We start from the raw sequence: 25,872 nt of genomic DNA, 5'->3' as shown, positions 1-25,872 counted from the left end.
TCCGAATTGCCTTGGATCTCTTGCCTCGAGAGAGGCCCACCATCTGGCTTTGATAAGAGAACTTGCCTCATCTGTGGCCATTTGCCACAAGTGGCTTCTTTAATGCTCAATGTGACTTGGAGGCAGAGGTGAGATTTCCAAAATTGGTGGTGTGTAGTGTTTGAATTGAAACTTCAATGGCACATTTCTACACACAAGCCTGTGCATCTTGCAGCTGTCCAGAGATTGAATAACTCTCTCTCTCTCTCTCTCTCTCTCTCTCTCTCTCTCTCTCTCTCTCTCTCTCTCTCTCTCTCTCTGTCTCTCTCTGTCTCTCTCTGTGTGTGTGTGTGTGTCCCTCTTCCCATGAACACACACATGAAGGCTAGGGGTGCCTCCTTCTCCTTATTTCTTGAAACAGGAGCTCTCATTGACCCCAGAGCTTGTGACTTCAGCTAGACTGGCTGGCCAGAGAGCCTCTAGGATTCACCTGTCTCCTCCACTTCCCCCTCCAGGACTGAGATTCCAGATGGGTACTACTATGCCTCCCCTTTTTTGTATGGGTGCCAAGGAACCAAACTTGCAGACACTTAACCCACTGAACCAGCTCTCCCCAGCCACAAGATTAGTATAAATGTTTACACATCTTAGCCGGTGACTCTGTGTTTGAGAATTATGTGCCCCGCAGGAGGGAAGTATGCCCAGACAGTGGTACAGTTTTCTTGGATGCTAGGGGCAGCACAATGAGCCCAGTATACTCATCCTAAGCAACAATTGGAAGATGCTGTGCCTGAATTCCAGTTATCTCTGGTGAGTAGATGCCAATGTGCAATTAAAAGAATATTTATGGAGTCCGACGTACACCTTAGAATGAGGTTTTTACTGTTAATAGAAGAACCTTCCAGAAGATGAAATCATCCATGGTTCCCCAAAAATATTTATTTATACAAAGATTCTGAGAGTAATATTTGTATTTGTCTTTATACTTCAGTCTGTGCATCTGGGGCCGAGTCATCATGTCAGACATGGGAGGCTCCCCGGATACTCTGCACATAGCACCTGCTTCCAGGAACACCCGGGGAGCACGGGGTCTAGGGTAGGAGGGGATGCCTGATCACCCAGGCTGTGTGGATCCAGAATCTGGAGAATGCACCCTAACCCGGAAGGTGTCTAGCCAAATGTCCAAGGGGAAATATGGCCTAGAAGGGAGGCAGAAGGAGGGGCCCCGAGTTGTACATGAGAGAACCAATTCTGATCTCTGCCTTTGAGCCCGGCATCTCTAAGGGACCTGAGAGAGCTAATTGCTGGCCAAGAAACTAATTACATTATCTGTGATGACTCATGATGCTGATGGAGGTGAAAAGACAGTTTGCAGAAAGAACAGATTGTCCTTGATTCCAGGCAGTGCAAGATATGATTCCAGGGGACTTTGGCTTGGTAAACTGAAGAAAAATGCTTGCCGCCTCTAACGACATCCCGATTCCCTAGAGCAGATGTACTGCAGTGAGCAAAGCTGACCTCAGATCTGACGTGCCTTCCAGTCTGGCCTTCGCCTGACCACTCTACCCTTCATCTTCCCCAGGGTAGCCCGAGGCCATTGCTACTCACAATGTCCACTCATTATCCCTTCTCTACCCCACCACCTCTGCCTGCACCACAGAAATTCCATGTTCTTAACAGTTTGCCTTCCCCTAACCAACCCACACTTTCTTTACCACAGTGATTCTCAGAGCTAGCAGAAAGAAATGTTCCAGAAGGAAGCCTCCCTCTCGGCCTTCCGCCAGGAGCCAGGGCTTGTGGGCTCCAGGCCTCTAGGGTGAGGTCTGTCGCTTTGGTTTTCCAAGGAGCAGCAGTCAGTGGTGGCAGTTTCCCTCCTCTGTTGCAGGCTGGCCTCAGCTGCACTTACAGGACTTGACCACCATGTTGGACAGCTGTTCCACCTTGGGGGTTCTGCCGACATAGTACAGGATGGTCAGGGGCTCCAGGTCCTGGGGCACGCAGCATGGGGAGGCCGACGCCTCTGGGTTCAGGGTGTTGTATAGTCCAAGCACCTGTGGGTGGGGCCACACTTTTAGCAGGAAAAAGCCAAGCCTTGAGCCTGTGACCCAGAAGCTAGGCAAGTTGTGGGGGCTACCCTAAGTAGGCAGAGTGGCCAATGAGATCTGTTTAAAAGGGATTGTGGGAACGGTTTGGATAAGAGAGCAGCTGCAGTCATCCAGTGTGGCAGAAGGCGTAACCCATGGACTCCATCATGTCCCTAACTGAAGCATACGGCAGTGAAGTTGATCTGCAATTGATAAGAACTCTTGGCTGCTAAGAAACTCCTCCAAAAGGTCGTCCTTTCTGTAAGTTTCCACGTTGGTGAAACTCACCACTGCCTTGGCACATTCAATAGTTGTGAGAATGTATGCCCCAGACAGGATGTAAGTGATGCGCTTTCTGGAACTGGCTCACAGCTTACTCCCCTGCCCAGCGTCACCCTTAAGGAAGGCAGGCTGCAGAGGCTGCCGACTCTCTGCTCCTCCTATTGCCGTTCTGGCCTACGTGATTTATGCTGTCATAATGGAGGTAGAAACTTCTCTGGGCCCCACATCTCACCAACCAAGTGAATACATCTGTGACACAGGGTGACATGTGACAGTTGAATAATTTCCATGGTACAAAAGCCTTAGACAAAGTAAAAGGGGTGTTTAAAATTATAGTCGCGGGCTGGAGAGATGGCTTGGCCCTTAAAGGCTAAGCTCAGAACCAGAACTATAGTGGGAACTCTGCATGTATGTGCACGTAACTGTGTGCGAGTCCGTGTCGGTGTGTTTGCTAGAGACTGAATCCAGAGCACTGCACACACTAAGCACACTTTTTACCCATGTGCTAGCCCCCCATGGTAGGGATTTAAATTGCGGAGTGCACCTGAGTAGAATTAGACCAGCCTGCCAAGATCAGAACATTGTTACAGGGATCTTCTCATCCAAGATTACCACCCATTCAACATTCAATCTTTCATTCACTCCTACTGGCAATTAGCCCGATCGGTGGAGCCCCAGGACCCAAAGAGCATGCACCTAGCTCCATACCGTGCTGTGGGTTGTGTCTGCGCTGCGGAGGTATGGGCAAGGGCCTGAGCAGAAGTTGGCATAGTAACCCTTAGGTTCGTGGACCCATTTCCAGCCTAGATCCTGCCGGAAGTCAATGTAGAGGGGGCGCACACAGCAGTTCTCCTCCAGGTTGCTGTGATGAAAACATATACAGGAGATCAACAAAAACGGAGAGTGATGATAAAAGAAGGTCTCATATGTGTCTTCCTATTTCCCACTGAGGCACTTCTGCCATTATAAGAGGCCATCATGGGAGGTAACTCTAGTCCATTGAATCCCAGGTTCAAATGTATTTGGTTACAGCCATGACTCCCAGGTAACCTGGGTCAGGCTAGCAAAGCCACTCCAAGCCTGTTGTCTGCAGAAACCCATTTGGCAGCCCCTCCTCATCCTGCGGGCATATACCCTTGACTTCAACAGGTCTCTGAAGACACCAGGAACTCACAATTTCTAAAAACAGCTATTGGTCAAAATCTTCTGGTAGATTTTAAGACTGAACCATGACAGACTCTATTGTTTATCTTTTAAATAGCCATTCCCAACCCCATCTTCTTTGACTCCTCCCATTCCAGGGATACTCATTTTCTTGGCCACCCTTAAAGGAAGGGGCAGTCATGTGACTTGATTAATGGCCAGTCAGAACTAGAGAGGTTGGCAGAGAGTAGGACAAGCTCTGGCAAAGATACTTAATTATTAAGAAAAGTAACAGCTGGAAGAAGGAAGCCGTTGGCTCATGCCTCTTTTTTCTTAAACATAGACAAGTCACCTGGAGTTCTAGAAAACCTCCTGACCACAGGCAAGAAGAGCCTGTGCAGGCAGCAATGCAAGTGAGATCAAAACACCCATCTCTTCAAGGGCAAAATCAAACAGCCAGACCAACCTTAAGTCTGCTGCAAGAAACCCCCTAGGGTTGAAGTCACTATTGTCCACAGCTAAGAGACTCACCCTGATTGACAAATGGACACACAGAATGGGCCTACTTGCCAGCCTTGGAACAAGTGGTCCACACCACCTCTCCCATTCCTTCTGCTTCCTAAGCTGCCGTCTCTAACGGTATATTTACTTGTCCCACCCGACCTCCATACAGGCATCTTCTCTGGCCAGTTGACCCTTTCTGCTCCTTTCCCTGGACGTGCCCCACCCCTGGATCTCTACATATCTGAACTTCACCCATCCTTAAAGGAAGACTTCAAGGAGTGTTCAAACCCCAGCCTTTCCTGTGTCCACGGATGTACTCCCAGCTCCCAGTCTACAAGAACATCCTTCAGACCCCCTCCCAATGTCATTTTCCTCCTGTTATTCCCGGCATGTAGGCTTCCTCATCCTTCTCATCTGTGAGCAGTGCAGCTGTTCATAAAGAAGAGAAGCAGCCTCTGTATAGGGCAGGTCCCTTCTAAAGTCCTTGGTGATTTCTCTATCCCAAGAGCTCCCCTGCAGATGAAGACTGTCCTGTCTTCCCCCGTCCAGTAGCACCCTCCAGCACTCCATAGATGTAATGGATACTGTTCATTGTCAACTTGAAAGAATCCACACTCACCTGTGAGAAGGGCCCCTGGGTGTGCCTGTGGGGGATTAACTTGATTACATGAATTGAGGTAGGAAGACCCGCCCACACAGGGAGCACCATTCCCTAGGCTGGAGAATGTGAGTTGGAGGAAATGAGCTGAACACTAACATGCATTCTTTCCTCCTCCTCCTTTTCCTCCTCCTCCTCCTCCTCCTCCTCCTCCTCCTCCTCCTCCTCCTCCTCCTCCTCCTCCTCCTCCTCTCTCCTCCTCCTCCTCTCTCCTCTTCCTCTTCTTCCTCCTCTTCCTCGTCCTCTTCTTCCTCTTCCTCCTCCTCTTTCTTCTTCTTCTTCTTCTTCTTCTTCTTCTTCTTCTTCTTCTTCTTCTTCTTCTTCTTTCTTCTTTTCTTCTTCTGATTTTGAATATAACAAGCAGCTACTTCAAGCTCCTGATATCCCCTAATTGTCACCTTCATAATGTAGAACTGTGACTAAAATATCCCTTTCTCCCTTATGCTAATTTTTGTCAGAGTATTTTATCACAGCCATGGGAAAGAAAGTAAGACAGTAGGGAGCCAAGCACTTTTTCAATGGACTCATACATTAGTGTCACCCCACCCCCACCCCCACTCTCATACCCAGACACATCTTGCAAGTACTTCAAACAGGAAGACCTGAAGGAAGCTTTCCCTAAGCATCCCCCAGTGGCAGCATCCCAGATTCTCACTTTATCCAGACCTCACCAGAGCCAGACTACTGAAAATACTAGGCTCCCATAAAACCAAGAAGAGGTTTAGAAAAGACTTCCAGCCTTTTTTTCCTAGACATGTCTGTGACAAGCATTAGGGACCCTTGGCTGAGTAGGACTCAGATCTCAAGCCAGTACCACACGATGGAAGGTTGACCTCACCCCATATAGAGCCAAGGCTCACCGGAAGCAGTAATTGGTGTCCAGGGCCCTCTTTTTCCTCTGACCACCCTGGCCTGGGCTGTCCAGTCGGTGTGGGGGAATCATCATAAGGATCAGATGTGGGTTGTGGTGATCCTTCTGCTTCTTGAGACGCCCCAGGTCTCCACGACCATGGTCATCTTCATTGTCCACTCCTGCAAAGAGAAGCAAGATACAACCTCCTGTCTGAATGCAAGCAGTACCCTTGCAGATTGCTTCCACCCTCCATCGTAGCCCATCGTAGCCCATCACTGCCAGGTCAAGATGAGGGACAGTATACAGTCTGTGGGGGAAGAAGGCAAAGAGCAAGTCTCATCTCCAACCCCAAGAAGGCACAGACTGAGGGGATCAACCAGCGTCAGAAGCACTCAGGGGTTACCATGGATACCCTTCTAGACAACCAATCAGATGCCTGCACAACTCCTGCACAAGACCTCATCACCTTCCTGGGATGGATGCATCCTGGGCTCCCTCATGGAGTCATGAGTATCCCCTGTCAGCTACTTTGGGGCTGCCACTTCAGGGTTCTGAGACTTAGAACCTTAAAGTTTGGGTTTCCTGGTAGAATCTGAATTAGTCACGATACTATAGAAGTCCTAACAATTTAAGGTGTCAGAGTTTGAGATAGCCTATGTGGGAATCAAAAAACCTGGACTTCAGAACTGTGGCCATTCATACCAGGCTTAGGGCTTCAGAGGTGTTCTAACTGAAGTTCAGATGTGGCAGTAGAATATGAAACAAACTCAGTAAGAGAGCCCAGATTCAGCTGAAAAGAAGACCAGAGCCTGACTTGGAAGGCTTCGTTCTAGCTGGGAATCTCATTTGTGAAATACAACCACTGACCACTGACTGACTATCTTTACCAGGGCAAGAATGCTGGAAATCCAATTTACAGTTACATGAGGAACTTGGATCTTAGAAAGGGCTTCTGGGTAGATAAGATACATAGAAGCCCTAGGTATGTGGTAGCCTTTCTTCGAAGTCTTTATGTACAAGGGACGATATTGTGGCGGTGGTAAGGTAAGGCCTTAGCCTAACCTGTATGTGAAGATGTGGTTAGGCACTGTGGCTAGGATATTAAACTCTTAGCTTTAGAAAATACAGAAAAGGGTTGCGATCAAGCCCATGGAGAGTAAAGGATGACTGAGGCCCAAGCCCAAGGTCTATTCTAGGTACAGAGCATCCTTCCTCTCTCTCCAGATAATCCTGTGTTCACCCCACTTCTCAGGTGCCAGGAATGGAGATAGGAAAGGAAAAGAGACCTTCTCTGAATCCCAGGAAGTTGCATTTATATTAGAAACCAAGCAAAGACTCAAACTTGAGTACCAACTCTACATAAATGCCCACAGTCAAAAGCTCAAGCCAGGAAGCAATCATCCTAACCCAGATAATTCCTGGGCAAGGGTCAGGAAGGTAGGTCCAGCAACATCAGAAGCTTGGCGGCCAGGGTACTCATGTTCAGGCCCACTGGAGTTCATTTCCTTGAGAAGAGGGGAATGCAGCTGTCATTTACTGAGCAATCTATTATCTCGGTTGTGGACTGAGCTGCTGAAAGAGCCACTTTTGGCCTAGTTCCCTGGACACCTGGTCTGCTGGATTTCTCCACTCCTCAGAATCCTGCTGCCTCTTAGATGCTAACATGTTTTCTCCAAGTGGAATGCTTACGCTCAGTGCTTTGATGACAAAACAAAAACACCCAAGTGTGGAACAGAGTCAGCCATCCCTGCGAAGGAAGCTAATTCCTTTCCTTGGGTTTGTCAAGGGGCCTCCTACTGTATTATCCGTCCCAGAATCCCACCACACCTCGGTAGCAGTACCTTTGAATTTGATTTCCATCACCTCGTGAACATTTTCCAGTATGTCTCCATTGGGCTGAAAGGTGTGACAGGGACAGTGGATGCTGATCTCCAGACCCAAGTTGGACTCTGCAAAATAAGACCCAGAGTCAGAGAGCGGCAAGGCGGTGCACCCAGCATCCGGGCAACGGTGGAAGGGAGTTATAGTGAGAGTCACAGGCAACAGGAAGAGCTTGCAAAGCTCAGAGTGAGCCTCCTGGACTCAGAGGGAGCCACATTCCATCTCTTCCCATTACATGATGGATAACAAGGTGGGGGTGTAAATATTGGGCCTCGTGGAGGGTGGAAATAACCGTTTTCAATGGACGATAGAGACTGTTGCCTATATATGTGGGGCAAAAGGGTGAGGACACAAGATGAGACGGAAGAACTTGCATTGCCTTGGTGTCTTCTGAGACAGATGTTTGAATGAGCCTGCTGAATAGGATGAGAGAAGAGGTGGGGATGGGGGGACATGGGGTGATGCGCTAAGGGAGAAACTGAGAAACCTCTGAGCAAGAAGAAATTTTAAAGAGCACAACATGGAAGGCTGAGTGACAGGAGTCAGGGGGAGGGAGTCAGAAATCAATGCCTGAAGTCACACTGCTACCTACACCTCCCAAGTCCATAAATGACATTAGCATTTCTGCCATCACCATGGAGACTGAGAAAGCAATTATTCCAGAGGATGTAAGAGGCATGTTATAGTTATATGTGCTAATATTTTGGTCATCTTTTCTCTAAAGAACTAGATGCCATGAGGTAAAAATGATGTGAACGTTTCTTTGAAAAGCCTGTCACCATGATGGGAGGTTGGTTGCGTGGATGGCTCCCGAGGTGAGCAGCGTGGGAAAACGGGTGTGAATAGAGAGTAGTCAGTCTGTCACTGATAGCCCTAGCGAGCAATGCTCAGGAGTGCAGACAACACGGGCTCAGGTGGAATGAGTTTGGGGAAACCCAGAGGTGCCAGGGTTTGTTGTCAGACACTGAGTGCCAAAAGGTCAACTCGGGCCTTTCCTCCTCTTGGCTGCGGGCTGGTATTTTGGCAAGCAAAACCAACGCAGCGCAGACAGTGATGGAAAGGATTGAGTGAAGTAAAGAGAAAAGGAAAAACAAAAGGAAGTGAAGGTGGGGTCGAGAGTTCAGCCTTTACAGGGGTGCGCAAGCATGAGTGCAGAGTTCAATTCCCAGAACCCACGCGAAGAGCCACGACACAAACACATGCTTATAATCCCAGAACTGGGGAGCCAGAGCTGGGAGGATTCCCCAAGGCTCTCTGGGCACCCATTTTAGCCAATCAGTGAGCTCCAGATCCCAGTGAAAGACTATACTGCAAGACAAAAACAAAACAAACAAACAAAACCAAAGTAGATGATGACTCTGATCTCTGACCTCCATATGTATGTGCACACACATATACACAGGCACACATATGCACACACACACACACACACATGCATGCACCCACCTACCCACCTAGACATACACATACACAAACACAAAGTACTGAAAAGTTCAACTGAATCAAATAGTTCCAGAGAAAACCAGTTTGGGTCTGGTATAGTCAATCCTGGTGGATCTGAGCTCTGTTGGTCCCAGGGTGGAAGCTAGCTATGGCTGGTGTAGGAGAGACCACAAGAGATGGATGGACCTTTCTAGGTTAATATTTAAGTGAGATGATTGGTTTCCCGTTTCCTGGAGTCACCTTAGTGGTTGATCATCTGGCCTCAGGACCAACCTGATGTCTCCCTAAAATCTGTTGTCTACAGGGAACACTCCAAAGTCCACCAGGTTCAGCACCTTTCTCCAAGATAAACTGATACAGGCATGGTGACCCAAGACACCATGATGTAAGCCTAGCATCCCAAGGGTCCGGAATCCATGAACTCAGACAAACTATCTCACTCCCTCCATAAACCCCAAAGTCCAACCGGATTTGTGTTGCCCCAAGGAGAACTTCAAGAGCACCTGTTAAGTTTGATGATCTCTGTTCCCAAAGGTTAGCTCATTGGGGCAACGATTCAACAGAACGAGGCAGCTGAGCCCCACCTAGAGAAGACATGACGAGGCATGAAGGCCTCTACTTGGTGTTAGACAGCTGGGAGAAGCCATAGGAGCTACAATGAGCAACACACAATATTTCTGTTCAAGGATGTCCAAGGTCGGGTGGGAGCACACTGGAGTGAACAAGTTCTATGATTATGTGTGTTAGAGAGTGAAGGTACATGCAGATGTGTTGGGGAAAGGAAAGGTCCAAGCACATGTGGCCAGCACTAGACGGTAGCCTAACTTGGCCTATGGCTCAGAGATGACAATCACCAACATTTGTTGGCATTACTATCAAACTGCTGTGGGATTTCGCCAGCAATATAGTTCATTTAGCCTCTATAATAATGTACCCTTCCCAGCCTTGGGCAGACTGAGCAGACCTTGTTTGCCACACAGGACCTTAACACCTAGGCCAAGCCAGCTGCTTTGTTTACACTTGCAACTTCCTGCAAGAACTCAGAAGAAGAGACTGCCTGCTAAGCCTGCTTTGCGACATAATCCAGCTGAAACAAAGGATGGGTTCGGTGGGGCTTTCCCTATATATACAAGTGCTGAATATTAAACTTTGAGCCTTGATCGTAGAACTTCATCTTGGTTCCATGTTTCTCTCGGCCCTCTGTCTCTTTTTCATTTCCGGCCCTCCTTTCAGGTGAACCCAGTTCATCATGGCCGCTGGGCAGCTACATAATAATCTTACTAACTAAAAACATGGATGAGTTCATTGAGGTTGGAGCTATTGAGTAGTTTAGCCAAGATACCCAATCAGTAAGTAGCTATTTCAAGATCCAGATAGAGAGCCTGTGGGTTCTGATAAGAGATCCTACAGTACACATTTTGTTTGTTTTAAACAAGGGCTCAGTACATAGCCCAGACTAGCATGGATGGAACTCATGATCCCCCTGCCTCAGCTTAGTGCTGGAATTACAGGTGTGTGCCCCCACTCCCAGCTGAGATACTACACACCCAGTTGTCAGGGACAAGGAGCAGGCACCAAAAGGCACCATAGACAAAGCTCCTACTCTCATCAAGATGCAAAATGGCCGTGCTTTCTTACCATGCTGACCTGCATGACTCTAGGGTACATCCTACCAGCCTGGCTCTGTATACAGAGAAACTATAGGCTGTGTGAGTACCGGCAGAGTGGTGGAAGGACCTGGGTCCTCCATCCTGGACAGAACCCCAGAACAACGCAGCCTGGGTACCTGGAGCACACAAGCTCACAGATGCTTCCTGAGTGACTCCTAAACCACAGGTGTGACTCAGTCCTCGTCAATCCACACCGACAGCTGCTCCAACTCCCAGTCTGCTGCCTGGTTTGGGGCCATGAACTCTGAGGAGATTCGTGAACAAAGGGCGCAGCTACTTCCCCTGGGGGAAGGGAGGGGTGGGCAGAATTCGCCTAAGTGTGAACTGAAGGTTCCAATGAAAAAAAAACAAACCTCAGAATTGGCAGTGGTGGGGTGGTGGGTGGGGGACCCACAGGTTTTATTATGAAATTATCTTTTGGGATGGCTCAAGGAGGCTGGAAAGCATGTTCTCCGCAAACTTCTCACTGAGTTCTGCAGCTGGGAACAGAAGCCCTCCAAGTGCCCAGGGCGTCAAAGAAATCCAGGTGGCACTGATTAAAATCAGACAGGGAAACTAAGAGATGAATTTCCACCCAGCCCCTTTTTTCAGTGCCCAAGCTAAGCACTGAGTGGAGAGCCGCCTACATCGGGGTTGCTTTGTTACCACCACTGGCAGAGTCCTGTTGTTTCTCAGAGGTTATATTATCTACCTTCTTCAAAGGGCCAGGGCAGGGGCTCCAGCCTACCATGTGTCAACTGTTACCAAACAAGGTCCTAGAGATGGGGGCTTGAAAACTTGGATCCCTACAGGGTCCAGGAAATCATGGAGAGGAGGGAGTCACCTCAGAGACTCACCCACAGGGAGCACTGAGAGATAGGGAAGACTGCACAGCACAGAGTTTCAAAGGGTGGTTACTGGTCATCTCTGGTATAGTGCCGGGGTCAATCTTCTAATTATTAGTCAAGAAAAATACGGAATCTTTGGTTGGTGTGTTGCTGTTGTTTGAGTGAGACAGGGTCTCTACATAGCCATGGCTGTCCTGGAACTCACTATGTAGACCAGGCTGGCCTCAAACTCAGAGAGATAGGTCTTGCTCCTGCCTCCAGAGTGCTGGGATTAAATGTGTGCACCACCGCAGCCAGCCCAGTTTTATGAGAAATCTCCCAGCTTTTAAAACAAATAAAACGAACAAAAACCCCCAAGTGACCAAGAGTTAAATGTAAAGGTGGGTAGCTTGTGACCTTCGCCTTCAAACCCCACTTTCCTGAAACATGAAGGACATCTGGCCATCAGTATGCAGTTGTACTGGTCATATCCGCTGGCTGCGGATGGTAGTGGAAAACTGTTGGTGGGCAGAGGAGGAACCCTGTATGTAAGCCTCCTACCTCCACCTTCACCACCATGGCCATTAATGGTCAGAGCAGGAAGTACCAAGATGGTGTCATGAGACACCAGACTTATTTCTTAGGGCACAAAAGTTCTAATCCAGACTGGAGAGGCTCAGACTTATCCACTCTGGTCCTCGGCTCCCTTATCTGACATCCTGAGAGTTTATCAATGTCCTACAAGGCACATTGAAACCCACAAAGTTCTCTCAAATAGCTGTGACCCTTGAAACAAACAACTCTGGGAGGCCCGCAGGGTGGAAGCATTACTTCATCTTCCAGGTGAGGAGAAACAGTGAGTGGATATGATATTTAGGACAGGTGACATCTGATAGAAGTGCTGTAGAGTTCAATGACCCCAGGCACTTGAAATTCAATTAGGTCACACAGAACCTGCCCCAAATCCCCTCCTCTTCTAGTCTTCCCTCTTCCAACAGCTGCTGATACTCCCTGGCTATTCCATTCCAAACCCTATATGTCATCAGAGATTGCTCTTGAGTATGCCTGATCCTAACCTATTGGCTCAACCTCCAGATTACAGAATGAATCCATATGATTTTTGTATCCATGGTACTGCCTGCATCCAAGCCCCTTGCTAGGCTGCTACAATGGTCCCTAAATGTTCTCCTTGCCTTTTCCCTTTACTTTCCCATCAGCCGGAGGGCTTTTGTGAAAGACATTGTACTCACGTCACACCATGCTTATAGCACTCAGAACACTCGGAACAATCTTAAAACCTCTATGGCCTGACACATACTTGACCAGATGGCCTCAGCTCATGGTCTTCCAGACTGTTCACTGCTGCTACAGCAATGCAAACTGGGTTCAGCCCAGGTGCCTGGGTCTTACTGTTTCTTTCGCTTAGGTCACCCTTTAGCCAGGTGGCCACCTGGCCTTAAAGGGCTAGCTTCTCCTCATCACCTGGATCTCACTGTCAGACTGGTTCCTCACAATTACCTCCTTTAAGTAACCAGTGTTGGAGCCCCCAGGCATCATCACCTAGATTCTTTAGTTTTCAATGCATTGTCTGACACTCCTTTCTATGTCTCTGCCACCAGGATGAAAACCCCATGAGATCTGAGTGCTCGCCTGTCTTGTTTGCTGCTGAATTCCCAGGGCCTGACTCAGCACCAGCGTTTAAGGGGGGAATTGGAGAACAGAGTTAAAGCTAGCTGTTGAACCCAGATGTATGGCTCCCCCTAGTTCTCTCCTCTTCCCTTTCATGAGGCAGAAGGAACTTAGGATTCCTTTAGAAATGTTCCTGCTAAGAGTTTACCTACCTCTCCGCAACAGCCACTCACGCACAGTGTCAGTGACGTCGAAAGACAGCCACTCAGCCGTGCCCCTCGTGGGCAGATTCTTGCCACCTATGTAGCGCTGCTTGGCTATGTGTTCATCTGGTCGAAGTATCTGTGGGGCAGAGAAGAGAGTGAGTATCTGATGCTAGGACAAGAGTGCCAGGGATGGGTTACGATGCCAGGTTGGTCAGGCAAGCAAGGGGAGACCAAAGGCTTCTGAATGCCACCTTCTCTGTGCGACTCAGGTAACGCAGCCTTCTTAATGACAGAGGCTGGAAGGAGTCAGCTTCAGACTGAGGTCTGTCAAACCCCACGCTCAGTGGAGGCCAGACATGGAGGAGGAACTGGCACCTACTATATGGTTTCCAGCCAGAAAGAATACCTGGAAGAGCTCAATTCTCTGCTCTGTGCGCTTAGAGCTGGGGTTGGGCACCCGCAAGACCCGGAACTCTGCCCGGAACAGATTGGTTCCATTTTTCTCCACTGAGGACACATTGAAACGAAAAACCTTAGAGGTAATTCCTTTGGGGCAGACGGCCAGTTCATCTAGAAGGAAAAGCAACGAGAAGAGGCATAGTGAGTGAGGACCCCCCAGAAATGGTGTGCCACCAGCAAACCCACACTAAGTGGCCACAGTCCTGCCTATGACCTCCCTAGAGGCTTAAGGCCTCTGACCTGAAGGTGGAGAGGCAAGGAAGATTCTTGGTGACCCCAGAGTCATGTAGAATACCAAATAAGGATCAGGGAGACCTTGGAGCCTGAGGACACATAACTGAGACTGAGCCAGTCAAGTGTAATTGTCCCCTTTGTCCACTTTTACACATAAAATAAAACTTTATATTTTATGGGTATGTGTGTGGACCTGAGTATGTGTATGTACACCGCAGGTGTGCTGTGCCCACAGAGTCCAGAAAAGGGTGTCAGATCCTCTGGGGTGGGAGCTACAGGCAATTGAGAGCTACCTGACAGGGTTGCTAGGGATGGAGCCCGTCTTCTGGAAGAGCATCAGGTGCTCTCAACTGCTGAGCCAGCTCTCCAGCTCTCCTCTCATTGTCTTGCTATCCCAAAGCACTTGCTAAGGGCTCTAGACTAAATTTCTTACTTTTTCAAAAATATAGATTCTTATCCAGGCCTGGCAGCACGTGCTGTAATGTCAGCACTTGAGAGGCTGAAGCAGGAGGATCTTGAGTTCAAGGACAGCCTGGTCTATGTAGCAAGTTCCCAGCCAGGCTAAGTTTCCAAAACAAAACAATCAATCAAACAAACAGATTTTAAGAAGATGGCAGCTAGTCACTTAGTTATCTTCTAGCTAGTTGATTCGTTCATGTTCTTGTTCAGTAGGTATCTATTCATTTCTCGTGTATAGGGCTGGAAAGGTGGCTCAGTGGTTAAGAGCACCTGCTGTTCTTCCACAGGATCTAAGTTCGGTTCCCAGCACCCATGTTGGGCAGCTTGTAACCAGTTGATTGTAACTTTAGCTGCAAGGGATCTGACATCCTCTTCTGGCCTCCTTAGACACACACACACACACACACACACACACACACACACACACACACACACAAATGTAATAATTAGTCTTTTATTTGGTTGGTTGGTTTTGTTTTTTTTTCAGGACAGGGTTTCTCCATAGCCCTGGCTGTCCTGGAGCTAGTTCTGTAGAGCAGATTGGCCTTGAACTCAGAGATCCCTCTGTCTCTCAAGTGCTGGGATTAAAGGCGTGCACCACCACCACCTGGCTCTTTAAAATTTTAAAGAAAAATTTATTATGTGAAATAAATACCATGAGCCAAGTGTGATGTTGATGTCAGGAAGCCACAGTCCCTGCCTGCAGGTGACACAGACAGGACCTTTGGTGATGTAGAGGAACGGCAAGAAAAAATGAGAATGGATCAGGTAGGGACCAGTACTTAATGGCAGCAAACTGTGTCTTGCACGACAGTGGGGGAGGGCCTACAAAGGGATTTTACACAGAGAGACTACTGGAGTCAGAGACAGGCCAGAGAGGAAGAGAAAGAAGGTTGAGACATCAGGCTGTAGGGACACCCATGTGTCACACTGGGAACCTGAACTTCTGAGAGTAGTGAGCTCCAGAAAGTGTTTGACTCAATGGCCTAGAACTAAACAAGGGCAGCCTCGATGGTAAAGAGGTTGAGCCTGGAAGAATATAATTTTTTTTTTTCAAATCCAAAGAGCTGGCTATCATCAACTCCTTCCTCATTAAGGGTGTCCTAGTTAGGGTTAATATTGCTATGATGAGACACGATGACCAAAAGCAATTGGGAGAGAAGGTTTTGTTTGGCTGATGCTTCTACATCCATAGTCCATCACCAAAGGAAGTCAGGACAGAAACTCAAACTGGGTGGGAACCTAGAGGCAGGAGCTGATGTAGAGGGCTTGGACGGGTGCTGCTTATGGGCTTGCTCAGCCTGCTTCTTTTTCTCTTTTCTCTTCTCTCTTCTTCCTCCCCCTCCTCCTCCTCCCCCTCCTCCTCCTCCTCCTCCCCCTCCCCCTCCTCCTCCCCCCTCCTCCTCTTCTTCCTCCTCCTCCTCCTCCTTGTCTTCTTCTTCTTCTTCTTCTTCTTCTTCTTCTTCTTCTTCTTCTTCTCTCTCTCTCTCTCTCTCTCTCTCTCTCTCTCTCTCTCTCTCTCTCCCAAAATGGCCTTGAACTCACAGAGATCTGCCTGCCTCTGCCTCTTGAGTGCTAGGATTAAAGACATGTGCCACCATGCCCAGCCGGCCTGCTTTCCTATAGAACTGAGGACTACCAGCCCAGGGATGTCACCCCTCACAATGAGCAGAGCCCCCTTTCCCTATTAATCACCAGCTAAGAAAATGCCCTAGCTGGATCTTGTGGAGGTATCTTCTCAATTGATACTCCCTCTTCCCTGATGACGCTAGTTTGTGTCAAGTTGACGTAAAACCTACCAGCACAAAGGATCTCTACTCTTGGTAGCTGCTTACCTCATCCCACTATTCTCTTCAGCCTCACCCATCTGCTAGAGGGCAGCAGCAGAGGTTTTCTGCTGTTCCAAGCAGAAGGGTCTGTCTTCCATTTGCTCCCAAGTTCTTTACAATATCAAGGTCTGCGAGCATTAACTCCATAGAAATCCTTTCTACACAAAAGGTAACAACAGCCAGGACTTGAAATTCAAGCTCCCAGGCCCAGATTCCACACACAATGGACGTGGCTGGAATGAGTGCATAAGAGCCCCCAGGGGTGGGTCAGGAGTCATAGACAGATAAGAAGCCGAAGACCAGCAAGCACAATCCTGGTCTTCAGAAAGGGATGAGTGGGTGTCTCTGGAAATTGCCATCTGGTGGGCCTGATGTTGGTGGTTAAAAGAAAATTAATGGAACAGGTGTAGGAAAAAAAAAATGTGTGACTACAAGCTAATGAAGCCCTGGTTACTAATTGGCCTTGAAGGAACAAATACTGCCAATTAGTCTCCAAGCCAATCTAAATAGGAGCGGAGAGAGGACTCAGTGTTGGCAACTCTCCTATGCATATGTATAGACGGCTGCTCGAGGTGGAACTCAGAGTCCCTCACATACAAAGCACACAGTTTAAAAATGTTTTATTTCAAGTTTCAATTATGTGTACTTATGTGCCTGTGTGTATGGCTTTGCATACACAAGTGCAGTGCCCAAGGAGACCATCAGAGGGTATCCGATGCCCTGGAGCTAGAGTTAGAGGTGGTTGTAGCCCCTGATGTGGGTGCCAGGAACTGAACTAGGGGCCTCTGCAAGGACAGTGCACATTCTTAACTGCTAAGAACATCTTTCCACAAAGCAGCCATCTTGTAAGGGAGCTACATCACCAGCAACTTCTTGTGTACGTTGACAGGTTTGTAACTCTGGATGTAGACAAGCCCTTGGACCAGTGACCCTCCCTGAGAACTGGCCTGGGAGAAGATGCCATCAATCTGACCTCTGCAATAACGGTCTGTTAGGAAAGGATGAAGGGGAGTCAGGGTGATATGCACCCTGCTATAAAAGGCAGAAGAAAGTAGGAATTGGTAACTAAGGAAGGGGCCAGAGTAGGGAGAAAGTAGGGGGATAGCAACCAAGGAAACAGGAACAGTGACACACTAACAGAGTCTCAGGACACTCTGATGACTGTTCTTGTTAACTTCCACTTTGTCGTGTACCATACCCCAAGACAGAGTCCCACCTCCAATGAAAATTTCAAGGTGGTTTCAGAAGAAATACAACGCCCTTGGAAGGTGGAGGCTAAGGGAGCAAGATTCTGAGGTCAGCCAAGACTGGAGAGATGGCTCAGTGGTAAGAGCACTGGCTGCTCTTCCAGAGGACCTGGGTTCAATTCCCAGCAACCACATGGTGACTCACAACCATCTGTAAATCCAGTTCCAGATCTGACACCTCCTTCTGGCCTCTGCAGGCACCAGGCACACATGTGCTGCAGCCATACATACAGGCAAAACACCCATGTACCATGTTTAAAAAAAACAATTAAAAAATATCTGAGACCACGCATAGGCTGGCAAGATGGCTTTATGAGTCAATGTGTTTGTTGCCAAGACTGATGACCTGAGTTTGATCTCTAGGACTCACAACGGAGAAGAAGATAACAGACAGACTTCTGAAAGTTTCTATCTGGTCTCAACTCATGTGCAAGCAAACATGAGTTCCCTGACACATCGATAAATATAATAAGAAACTTAGTTCAGAGCCAAGCTAAGCTTGTAAGACCCTTCCTCAAAACAGACAAAGATAGCTTAAAACAGTTAGTGGAATGAAACGTGTAAAATACATAAGCAAAATATATGATATACCACCTTACATTGTATGTAGTTTCCCTAACAATACTTGACATTAACAAGAATATATAAAATGTATCATTCTCCCTATGGGGAAACGACCAACAGAAAAGCTAAGTGGTTTTCTCATAGCTACACAAGTAATAGGGGGCAGACGTGGGACTTGAACCCGGGTAAGACTCGACCACACCGCATTTATTAAACCTGAGACCCTGGAAGTCACTGTGTACTTGGGTGACTAATAATTTTAGCAACAATTATGATGGGATTCCTTAAAGTGGCCTGGCGTCCAGCATTGCCTTAGAGTCAATGACCAGGCCCCACTGTGCTCTGGACCATCAAGAGCGGGGTGCAGGAGTCACCCTTATAAAACATTGTTTCCAACTGTTCCCATTACTTGGAACACTGCCTAGTGATGGACACTCCTTCACCTATTTTGCTTTAGGAAGTAAAAATAGCACATGATGCTATTCTTCCACAAAATGCATGCACAGTATTCCTGGAGAGCCCAGGAAACTGTATACGTAGTTAACTAGCTCTTTAAATGTTCCAGACAGGTGTGTCCCAGCTTGAACACCTCATTTCTCTGAGAGCCTTGGGGCCACCTGGAGAGTGTTTAAATCGGTGAACTGTGACCCCACCACTCAGCAACGGACTGCACCGGGTGGGTTCACAACGGTTTTCCCAAGTTCTCCAGATGTTTCCGGTGGGCAGCCAAAATGGAGATGCAAAGTTTATCATTTTCTGAGAAAGGTACCATGACTTCAAACGCACCGGGAGCTTGAGAGAGTATTGCCTGGATGGTCTCAGACTTTACACGGATTAACCTTGAAATGAGTTAGATGTGTTGTTTAGCCAAGGTTTAAAACGTTTTGTATTAGAAGCTTATACACATTCTAAGTCTGTGTTGCAAGCTGGGAGGTTTCACAGAAATTTCCAGATTCTCTGCTATCCTGGGACATGATAAGATATAGCCAAGCTAGACCTACATTCCTGAATACGAAATCCAGTAAGAGCTACATGGTAGCTTCCTCTTTAGCAGGCCCCTGAGGCTCCAGCTCCTCCCACCCCAAGCCTGGCACATATACCTCCTTTCTCCAGGACCTGAAGTACTTTGCCATGATAGCTGGCCCATGGTTGCCAGATTCACCTGCACCCCCAACCTACTCTCTGAAGGCATTCGTGCTTACAACCCTCCTAGGAAACTTTTTGCCCCTGGGCCACCTCATCTTTAAACTTATTGAAAACACAAGTTGCATAAGAAAAGAAAGAAAGAAAGAAAGAAAGAAAGAAAGAAAGAAAGAAAGAAAGAAAGAAAGAAAGAAAAGAAAAGAAAAGAAAGGAAGGAAGGAAGGAAGGAAAGAAAGAAAGAAAGAAAGAAAGAAAGAAAGAAAGAAGAAAGAAAGAAAGAGAGAGAAAACAAAAACAAGTTGCCCAGCCTGTCTCCATAGTGTCCCTATTCTATAAGGGGGAGATGGAACCCAGGTGCTCTCTCTGGGCTCCCCTTGGGTAGCCAGAACCTTCCTGTTTGTATAACATTGACAGCCTGGCATATGAGTTCTTTCAAGGTGGAAAATCTTTTTTGTAATGGTTATTTATTTTTATTTTATGTGCAGTGGTCTTTTGCTTGAATATATGTCTGTGTGAGGGTGTTGGATCCTCAGGAGCTAGAACTACGGATGGTTGTGAGCCACCATGTGGGTGCTGGGAATTGAACCCGGGTCCTTTAGGAAGAGCAACCAGTGCTCTTAAGTAATGAGCCATCTCTCCAGCCACCATGGTATCCTTCCTGCTGGCTTTAGCGCTTCCCTTGACTGATAAAGCAAGAGTTCCATGACAAGACACAAATGCATCCAAGCCAGAGGATGAACATGACGCTTATGCCAGTGGTTGTGTGGGTAATAACAGGAGTGAAAACACGGTATCCTTCCCCGAGTCAGAGAAAGCACCTACTCATTTCCATGGCAACATCTTAGAGAATTATGAGATTCCCGAGTCTTGCCTCCAATCCCCTAACAGACAGACATGCAGGCAAATCGTCTCCAGGCCTGACAAATCCATTCAAAGTGAAAGGGAGCTTAGAGATGACCTCACACAAGGAAATGGAGGCTCTGGGAAGAAACCCCACATGGCTGAGCTCACTTCTCCTGCTTGAGACTGTGTAAGAGAGAAAAGAAGCCCATTCCCTGAATCTGGGTTCAGTGAATATGTATGGTATATGAATCTCCTGCCCCACCCCCAACAGTCAAGCTGAAGGAAATCCAGTTTATTCCCAAGCAGCTAGGTACCTGGGTTACAGAAGTAATACCTGTTGCACTCTCGTGCTGAGGTTAACCTAGGATTCATCTGTGTCACAGGCCAAGGTTCTACTAGAACCTGAAGATTAAAGGTGGCCTTCAAATGTGTGTTGCACATCTTTGATCCCAGCACGCAAGAGGCAAAGGCAGGCCAGGCCAATCTCTGAGTGTTCGAGGCCAGCCTGGTCTACAGAATGAGTTCTAGGACAGCCAGGGCTACACAGAGAAACCCTACCTTGGAAAACAAAACAAACAAACAAGCAAACAAACAACCAAAGAGAAGTTCAGGACAAACCTTGTCCTCTGCTCAGCAGCTACCATAGCCATCTCTGTTCTTAGTGTGCCTTGTGCAGCCAGGGTGAGCCGCACACCTGACCAGCTGCAGGGCGGGCTCAGGTTGGTGTCTGTTCAACCACGGTATCACCTGTGCCAACTGGAGAGTGCCTGGGCCTGCTTCCTGATGGTACTGTGAGCCTCTGTGGCATTGCCTATGCCCCACTGAACCCTGGCTTCTCCTCAGCGTTGAGAAAATGATCTTGTTTAGTGTGCCAAATTGGCACAAGCGAGACCGTTACCCCATCCCCCTTATGTCCTACCCCCTATCTCAAATTTCCCTTGATGCTACAGCCTGGAAACTGCACAACATCTGGGGGGGGGGCAGGTCCTGACTTTATCTGAGGCTATACCCTTTGTACCCTGGATTTCTGCACAAAATCTACAGTCATATGCCCACATGGATAGCTCAGTCTCAGCTCAGGGCGCTAGACAGGGTGGGCCCTAGTGCTCAGAGTTCAAGCTTCCTCAGACTGTCCTCCTGACCCAGGCTATGAGGAGGGCTCCAGGGCCACCCTTTTATTCTCTGTTTTCCTCAGACTTGTAACCTTCCCTGATATCTGTGGCTACTACGACTTGCTTTGGTAGGGGACCAAGGGGTCAAGGGTTTCATCTCATTCTAGTCCTGGATGACTCTATAAACTGTGGTCACCAGTGCAGTCCCTGAACTGACACCAGTAAGCAGACCCTAGGCAGGGAGCTCTAGGTCTGCCTAGTTTCTAGCCTGGACCCCCGCATGACTAGCCGGAGCCCAAGAAAGGACGATCCAGCCACTCACCGGAAACTGCCCTGAGAACACCGCACCCCTACCTCCAGAAACTACAAGTTTCTTTCTGCCTGGTGTAGACTCGTTCCCTCCTGGCCTTTGCATCTTCCTTGAGAGCCGCTCCACCCATTGGCACTCACTCCTGTTCCTTCTCTGCAGCCAGGTTTCTTTAGCCTCCTGCTGTTTGCCCCGTGTCACTCTGACTATGCCAGCCTCCTGGCTTAGTCCAACTCTCCCACCCCAACTTGGGCACTGCCCACCTGGGAGGTGGGCCTGGGCTGAAGTCACCGGGGCACGGAGGACACCTGCTGGCAGGAAAAGCAAACGGTGCAGCTCCCCGGATTCAGGCCCAGAGCAGCTTACATTCTTCCTTCCTGGGCTGTCAGTTTCCCAACATCTGCCAAATTTCTCTCTTTTGTATTGAGGTTTTTAAAATCCCCGTTCAGTAAACACACATGACTTCCACACGTGTGCAAACACACACAGGCATCTCACCCAGAAGCTTCGCAGCTCCTCAGCAGACAGCAGCCTCCTGGGAAGAAACACTCCCAGACACACATCCCTATCACCCCACAGCCATCCCTCCCTCCCACACATCCGTGTCGGGCAGATGCTTTGGGCTATCCAGAACCTCAATCTTGGCCTCCTGTGTCCATTAGCCTGAGAGGCCCCACTTTACACATACGATTCTGTCTACTGTCTAATGTAAGAGTCCACATTACCCAAAAGTCCACGTACGTATTACCCTCCCCCTCCCAGCTCACGTGGGTCGTGTGTGTGTGTGTGTGTGTGTGTGTGTGTGTGTGTGTGTTAGACTGAAAGGCCTCAGTTGGGCTTCCAAAAGCTTGACAAACACAAATTTGAGACAGGTACACTGTGTTTCCCGAGAGCCGGGGAAACTAACCGAGAGAGATGTGGCACAAGGAGCCAGGAAAAGCAGGGAGAATACGGGAGATGTCCAGACTCAGGAGACCCGGGAGGATTTGGGAGGCAGCCAGCCCACTCCTTTACAGAACTCTTGCTCACAGTGAACCTCTGTATGTTATCACACGTAGATGTGTGAGAACACGTTTCCTTAGGTGGCACCATACTATCCACTGAGGATGTCATAGGAGTTCCGAACGCCACTTGGCTTCAGGGCTCATGGCCTCTTGAAGCACTCGGCTCTCACCCTGAATGTCCTTGTCTCCTTTCCCACCCACCTACCCAGCTGCAGCTGCAGTGCCTGACCTCTGTAGTGAACCCTGGGGCACTCTGCTGTGTAAGGGCCACCAGGCCCCCCTCTGTGGAACTCCCTTTTCCAGTTCATCCCCTCCAGAACAGACACCCAGCAGGCATTTGGACTTACTGTGCTCCGCCAGCCCCTGGATCATGTCGAATTTATGGATCTCTTTGGCATAGTACTCTGACTCCGAGGTTTCCTGAGTGCAGCCTTCCGCCCTCTCCCCATGCATCTCTTCCAGCAACTCCCGGGTGCTGTTGTAAAGTGCCAGGACCTGATAGGGGACGTGGGTCATCACCGATGGCTCAGGGGGGCTGGTGAGCCTGAGCTTGCTCAAGATCTGTCCCCTAATGGCTTCCACCCTCTTCTTCTTGATGTGGCCGAAGTCCAAGGTGGTGCAAGTGGACAGAGAGAGGCTGACTGTGGCCAAGTTCAGCAGGGCCAGGACCACCAGAGCCCTTTGCAAGTGCATCTTCATGTGTGAGCCCAGGAACGAGGCCAGGGGACTGGGGAGGCCTGGCAAGGAGGAGACCCCAGTAGAAAGGGGGAGGAAAACCAGGCGTCCTCCCCAGATCCCAAAGACTGAGGCTTGGCAAGAGGGTGCATGAACTCACTGCGCCGTGTGAGCTGCGGGATTCCCAGGAAGCGCTGGCAACCCCGGGACGAAGTAGCGGACTGTGTGCTGTGTAGCGCTGGGATTCTTGTCCATATGTCTAAACAGGTTCTGCTGGGCTCTGACTCCCCGGCAGGCCAGGTGGAGGGCAAGCCGAGGGTTGGGAGGGGAGGCAAGGCAGCTGGGAGTGGGAAGAGAGCTGGAGGTTTTCCTTAGGTAAAAATAAATAGAGCGGATATCTGATATCGCCAAACGCTGCTTGGCGATGAGGAGAAAGTGAGTATTTTAAAGAAAGTGCAGAAGAGGCATGGCTGGGTCCCAAAAGTCAAGCTCAGTTGCCTTGCCCTGAAGGGAGAATAAGAAAAAGCGAAATGGAAAAGGGAAGAGAAAAAAAATATTTCTGTAAAAAAAAAAAAAATCACCAGTGGGTATGTGGGGAGAGGCAGGGCTGGGCAGCCGTAGGCCCAGCTAAAGGTGGGGGCAGTGCAGGACACACTTGTCTCGGGAGCACTCCATTCATGCTTTTCTTTTGTTTACACTTCGTCGGGGGCTTTCTAAATGACTCTGTTCGCGCTGCCTCTCCTCTTCATTGGCTGGGATGAGGGATTATGTACAACTGGCAAGCGGGGAGGGCAGGCCTCTTGGAGACAGCGCCGATAAATCCACTTGGACCCACGGTCACCAGCATCTCAGCTTGTCTTCTCTCTCGGCCATGGCTTCTGTCCCTTGCTTCTCTTGAGGAATTTTTTTAAAATAATAATAAAATCAAAAAGAAAAGAAAATAGAAGCCGATTCACCGCAGCTGACTCCGGAAAGCGTTATTCCTTCCTCCGCAAGGCTCTTCCCGTGCGTGTCTCGCCTTCACTGTGGCTCAGCCCCCTACACTCGGCCCTCTTCTTCCCTCCCTTTCTCTCTCCCCTTCTTTCTCCCTCTCCTCCCTCTCTCTCTCTCACACACATGCACACACACACTGCTTTCTCTATTTCTCTCTGCTGAAATTTTATACCTCCCTCCCATGACGTATCGGCCTGGGGTGGGGGAGGGAGGGAGGGACCAGCGCACACAGCCTCTCTCGCTGCACCGTTTTAATGTTTTAAACAGGCACAGGAAAAGCCGAGCCCATTTGAAAAATACTTTGTGAGTCCTCTGGTTCGACGTGGTAGCTGAACTTTTTTTTTCCCCTCCTCTTGGAGTCATTCCTGCTACACGTTGGCTGTTTTTCTGGAAAGTTACTCCCGAGCCCCCTCCCTCCCTACTACCCCGGCCCCTCTGCGCCCGGGCCAGCTGTCAGTCGACGTCCCCGCCCAGCTTCTCTCGCCTCCCCCGCGTCCCCGATCGCCCCCGGGACGGACCGGGGACACACGCTAAGTTCGCTAGGGGAGCAGGGCCCGGCGGCCAGGCCACTCTCTCCAGGCCCCTGGGTGGAACCGGGCTCGGCCGCGATCCTGGCAGCGGTTCTTCATTGACCATCCCGAGCCCGGCGGCTGCTGCTGGGATAAACGATGGCGTTTTCCGGAAGGCCGAGGGTGCCCTCTGGCGAGGCAGGGCCGCCAGTGACGGAGGCTCGGAGGCTGGGGACAGCAAGCCACCAGACCTCGAGATTATGTTCCCAGCCCCCACGCGTGAGCGTGAGCGTGAGCGAGCGCCGCTCCCCTCCAGTCTGACTGAGCACCTGGCCTCAGCCCATTTCCTAGGAGGATTTCTAGGTACACCCCCCCCCCCCCCCCCCCGCTTGAGCAGCTTAAGGTAGGCCAGACCCAGGCCGAGCTGCCCACCCTCTTCCTATAAATGCCTTCTTCCCCAGTTTCCTGGATCCTTTCTGAGAGGCCTGCCTCCGAAGTCTAAGTTGAAGAGATGTTAATATATTATTTTACAATTGAAGAAACTGAGAATATTTGGGTTTTTTTTTTCAAGGCCACACTGCGTGTGAGTAATGGAGATGTCAATCACAGGTTATATAATCTGGAAAGGCATCATTTTAACTTGTGGGACTCTGAGGAAACCTAGGTGTGGAGAAGCCTTAAAAGAGACTTCTTGGTCACACAGCTCTGAAGTGCCAATACCACCCTCTCAACCCAGTCCATCCATTGCCGTTATGCCAAGTTTGCTTCTGGAATTTGAGAAATAGATTAAAAAAAAAAAAAGTTTTCTTTGTGTGTGTATTGTGTTTCTGTGTGAGTGTGTGTGTCCATATGTGGGCATACGAACTTGTGTGCAGGTACCCTTGGAAACCAGATAAGGGCAGCCAGCTCTACTCTGGAGCTGGAGTTACACAAGGTTGTAAGCCACCCAGCATAGGTGCCTGGAATCCAACCCCGGGGGGGGGGGGTCTTCTGCAAGAGCAGTGTGCTCTTAATTGCTGCCTCATCTCTCCACCCTGAGGGACAGCCTTGGTATTTGTTACATGCCCTGCACTGTTCTAGGTGCTGAAGATAAGACATTGAACAAGCTTTTACGGAATTTGCATTTCAGGATGGGGAGAATGGCAAAACAGTAAGGACATATGTAAATTTATGGGGGGGGGATGGATCAGGGAAGGAGGAGAAGAGTGGCCGTTTGCGGGGGGGGGGGGGGCGTATTGAAATTTAAAATGGGTGGTCCTAGAGGCTGAGGCTCTTGGGCTAACTCTTTACAACATGGGAGGGGGGGCGTAGCTATTGAAGGAATTGTCTTCTGGGCTACACACCATCTCTCTCACT

At 49.1% G+C, this 25,872-nt stretch overlaps 1 protein-coding gene across 1 annotated transcript; it reads right to left on the bottom strand.

Moving 5' to 3' along the window:
• Positions 1-838: 838 nt before the first annotated feature.
• Tgfb3 (transforming growth factor beta 3) lies at positions 839-24,161 on the bottom strand. The gene is made up of 7 exons (XM_076921622.1): positions 22,687-24,161; positions 13,545-13,708; positions 13,145-13,274; positions 7,345-7,452; positions 5,511-5,682; positions 3,054-3,207; positions 839-2,030 (listed from the first exon to the last, which is right to left on the bottom strand). The coding sequence occupies exons 1-7, from the start codon at positions 23,036-23,038 to the stop codon at positions 1,872-1,874; spliced, it is 1,239 nt and encodes a 412-aa protein (XP_076777737.1). The 5' UTR covers positions 23,039-24,161; the 3' UTR covers positions 839-1,871.
• Between the last annotated feature and the right edge of the window lie 1,711 nt (positions 24,162-25,872).

The sequence above is a fragment of the Arvicanthis niloticus genome, chromosome 23 (genome assembly GCF_011762505.2).
Source record: "Arvicanthis niloticus isolate mArvNil1 chromosome 23, mArvNil1.pat.X, whole genome shotgun sequence".
Lineage (NCBI taxonomy): Eukaryota > Metazoa > Chordata > Mammalia > Rodentia > Muridae > Arvicanthis > Arvicanthis niloticus.
This window is presented reverse-complemented; position numbering and strand designations above follow the sequence as displayed.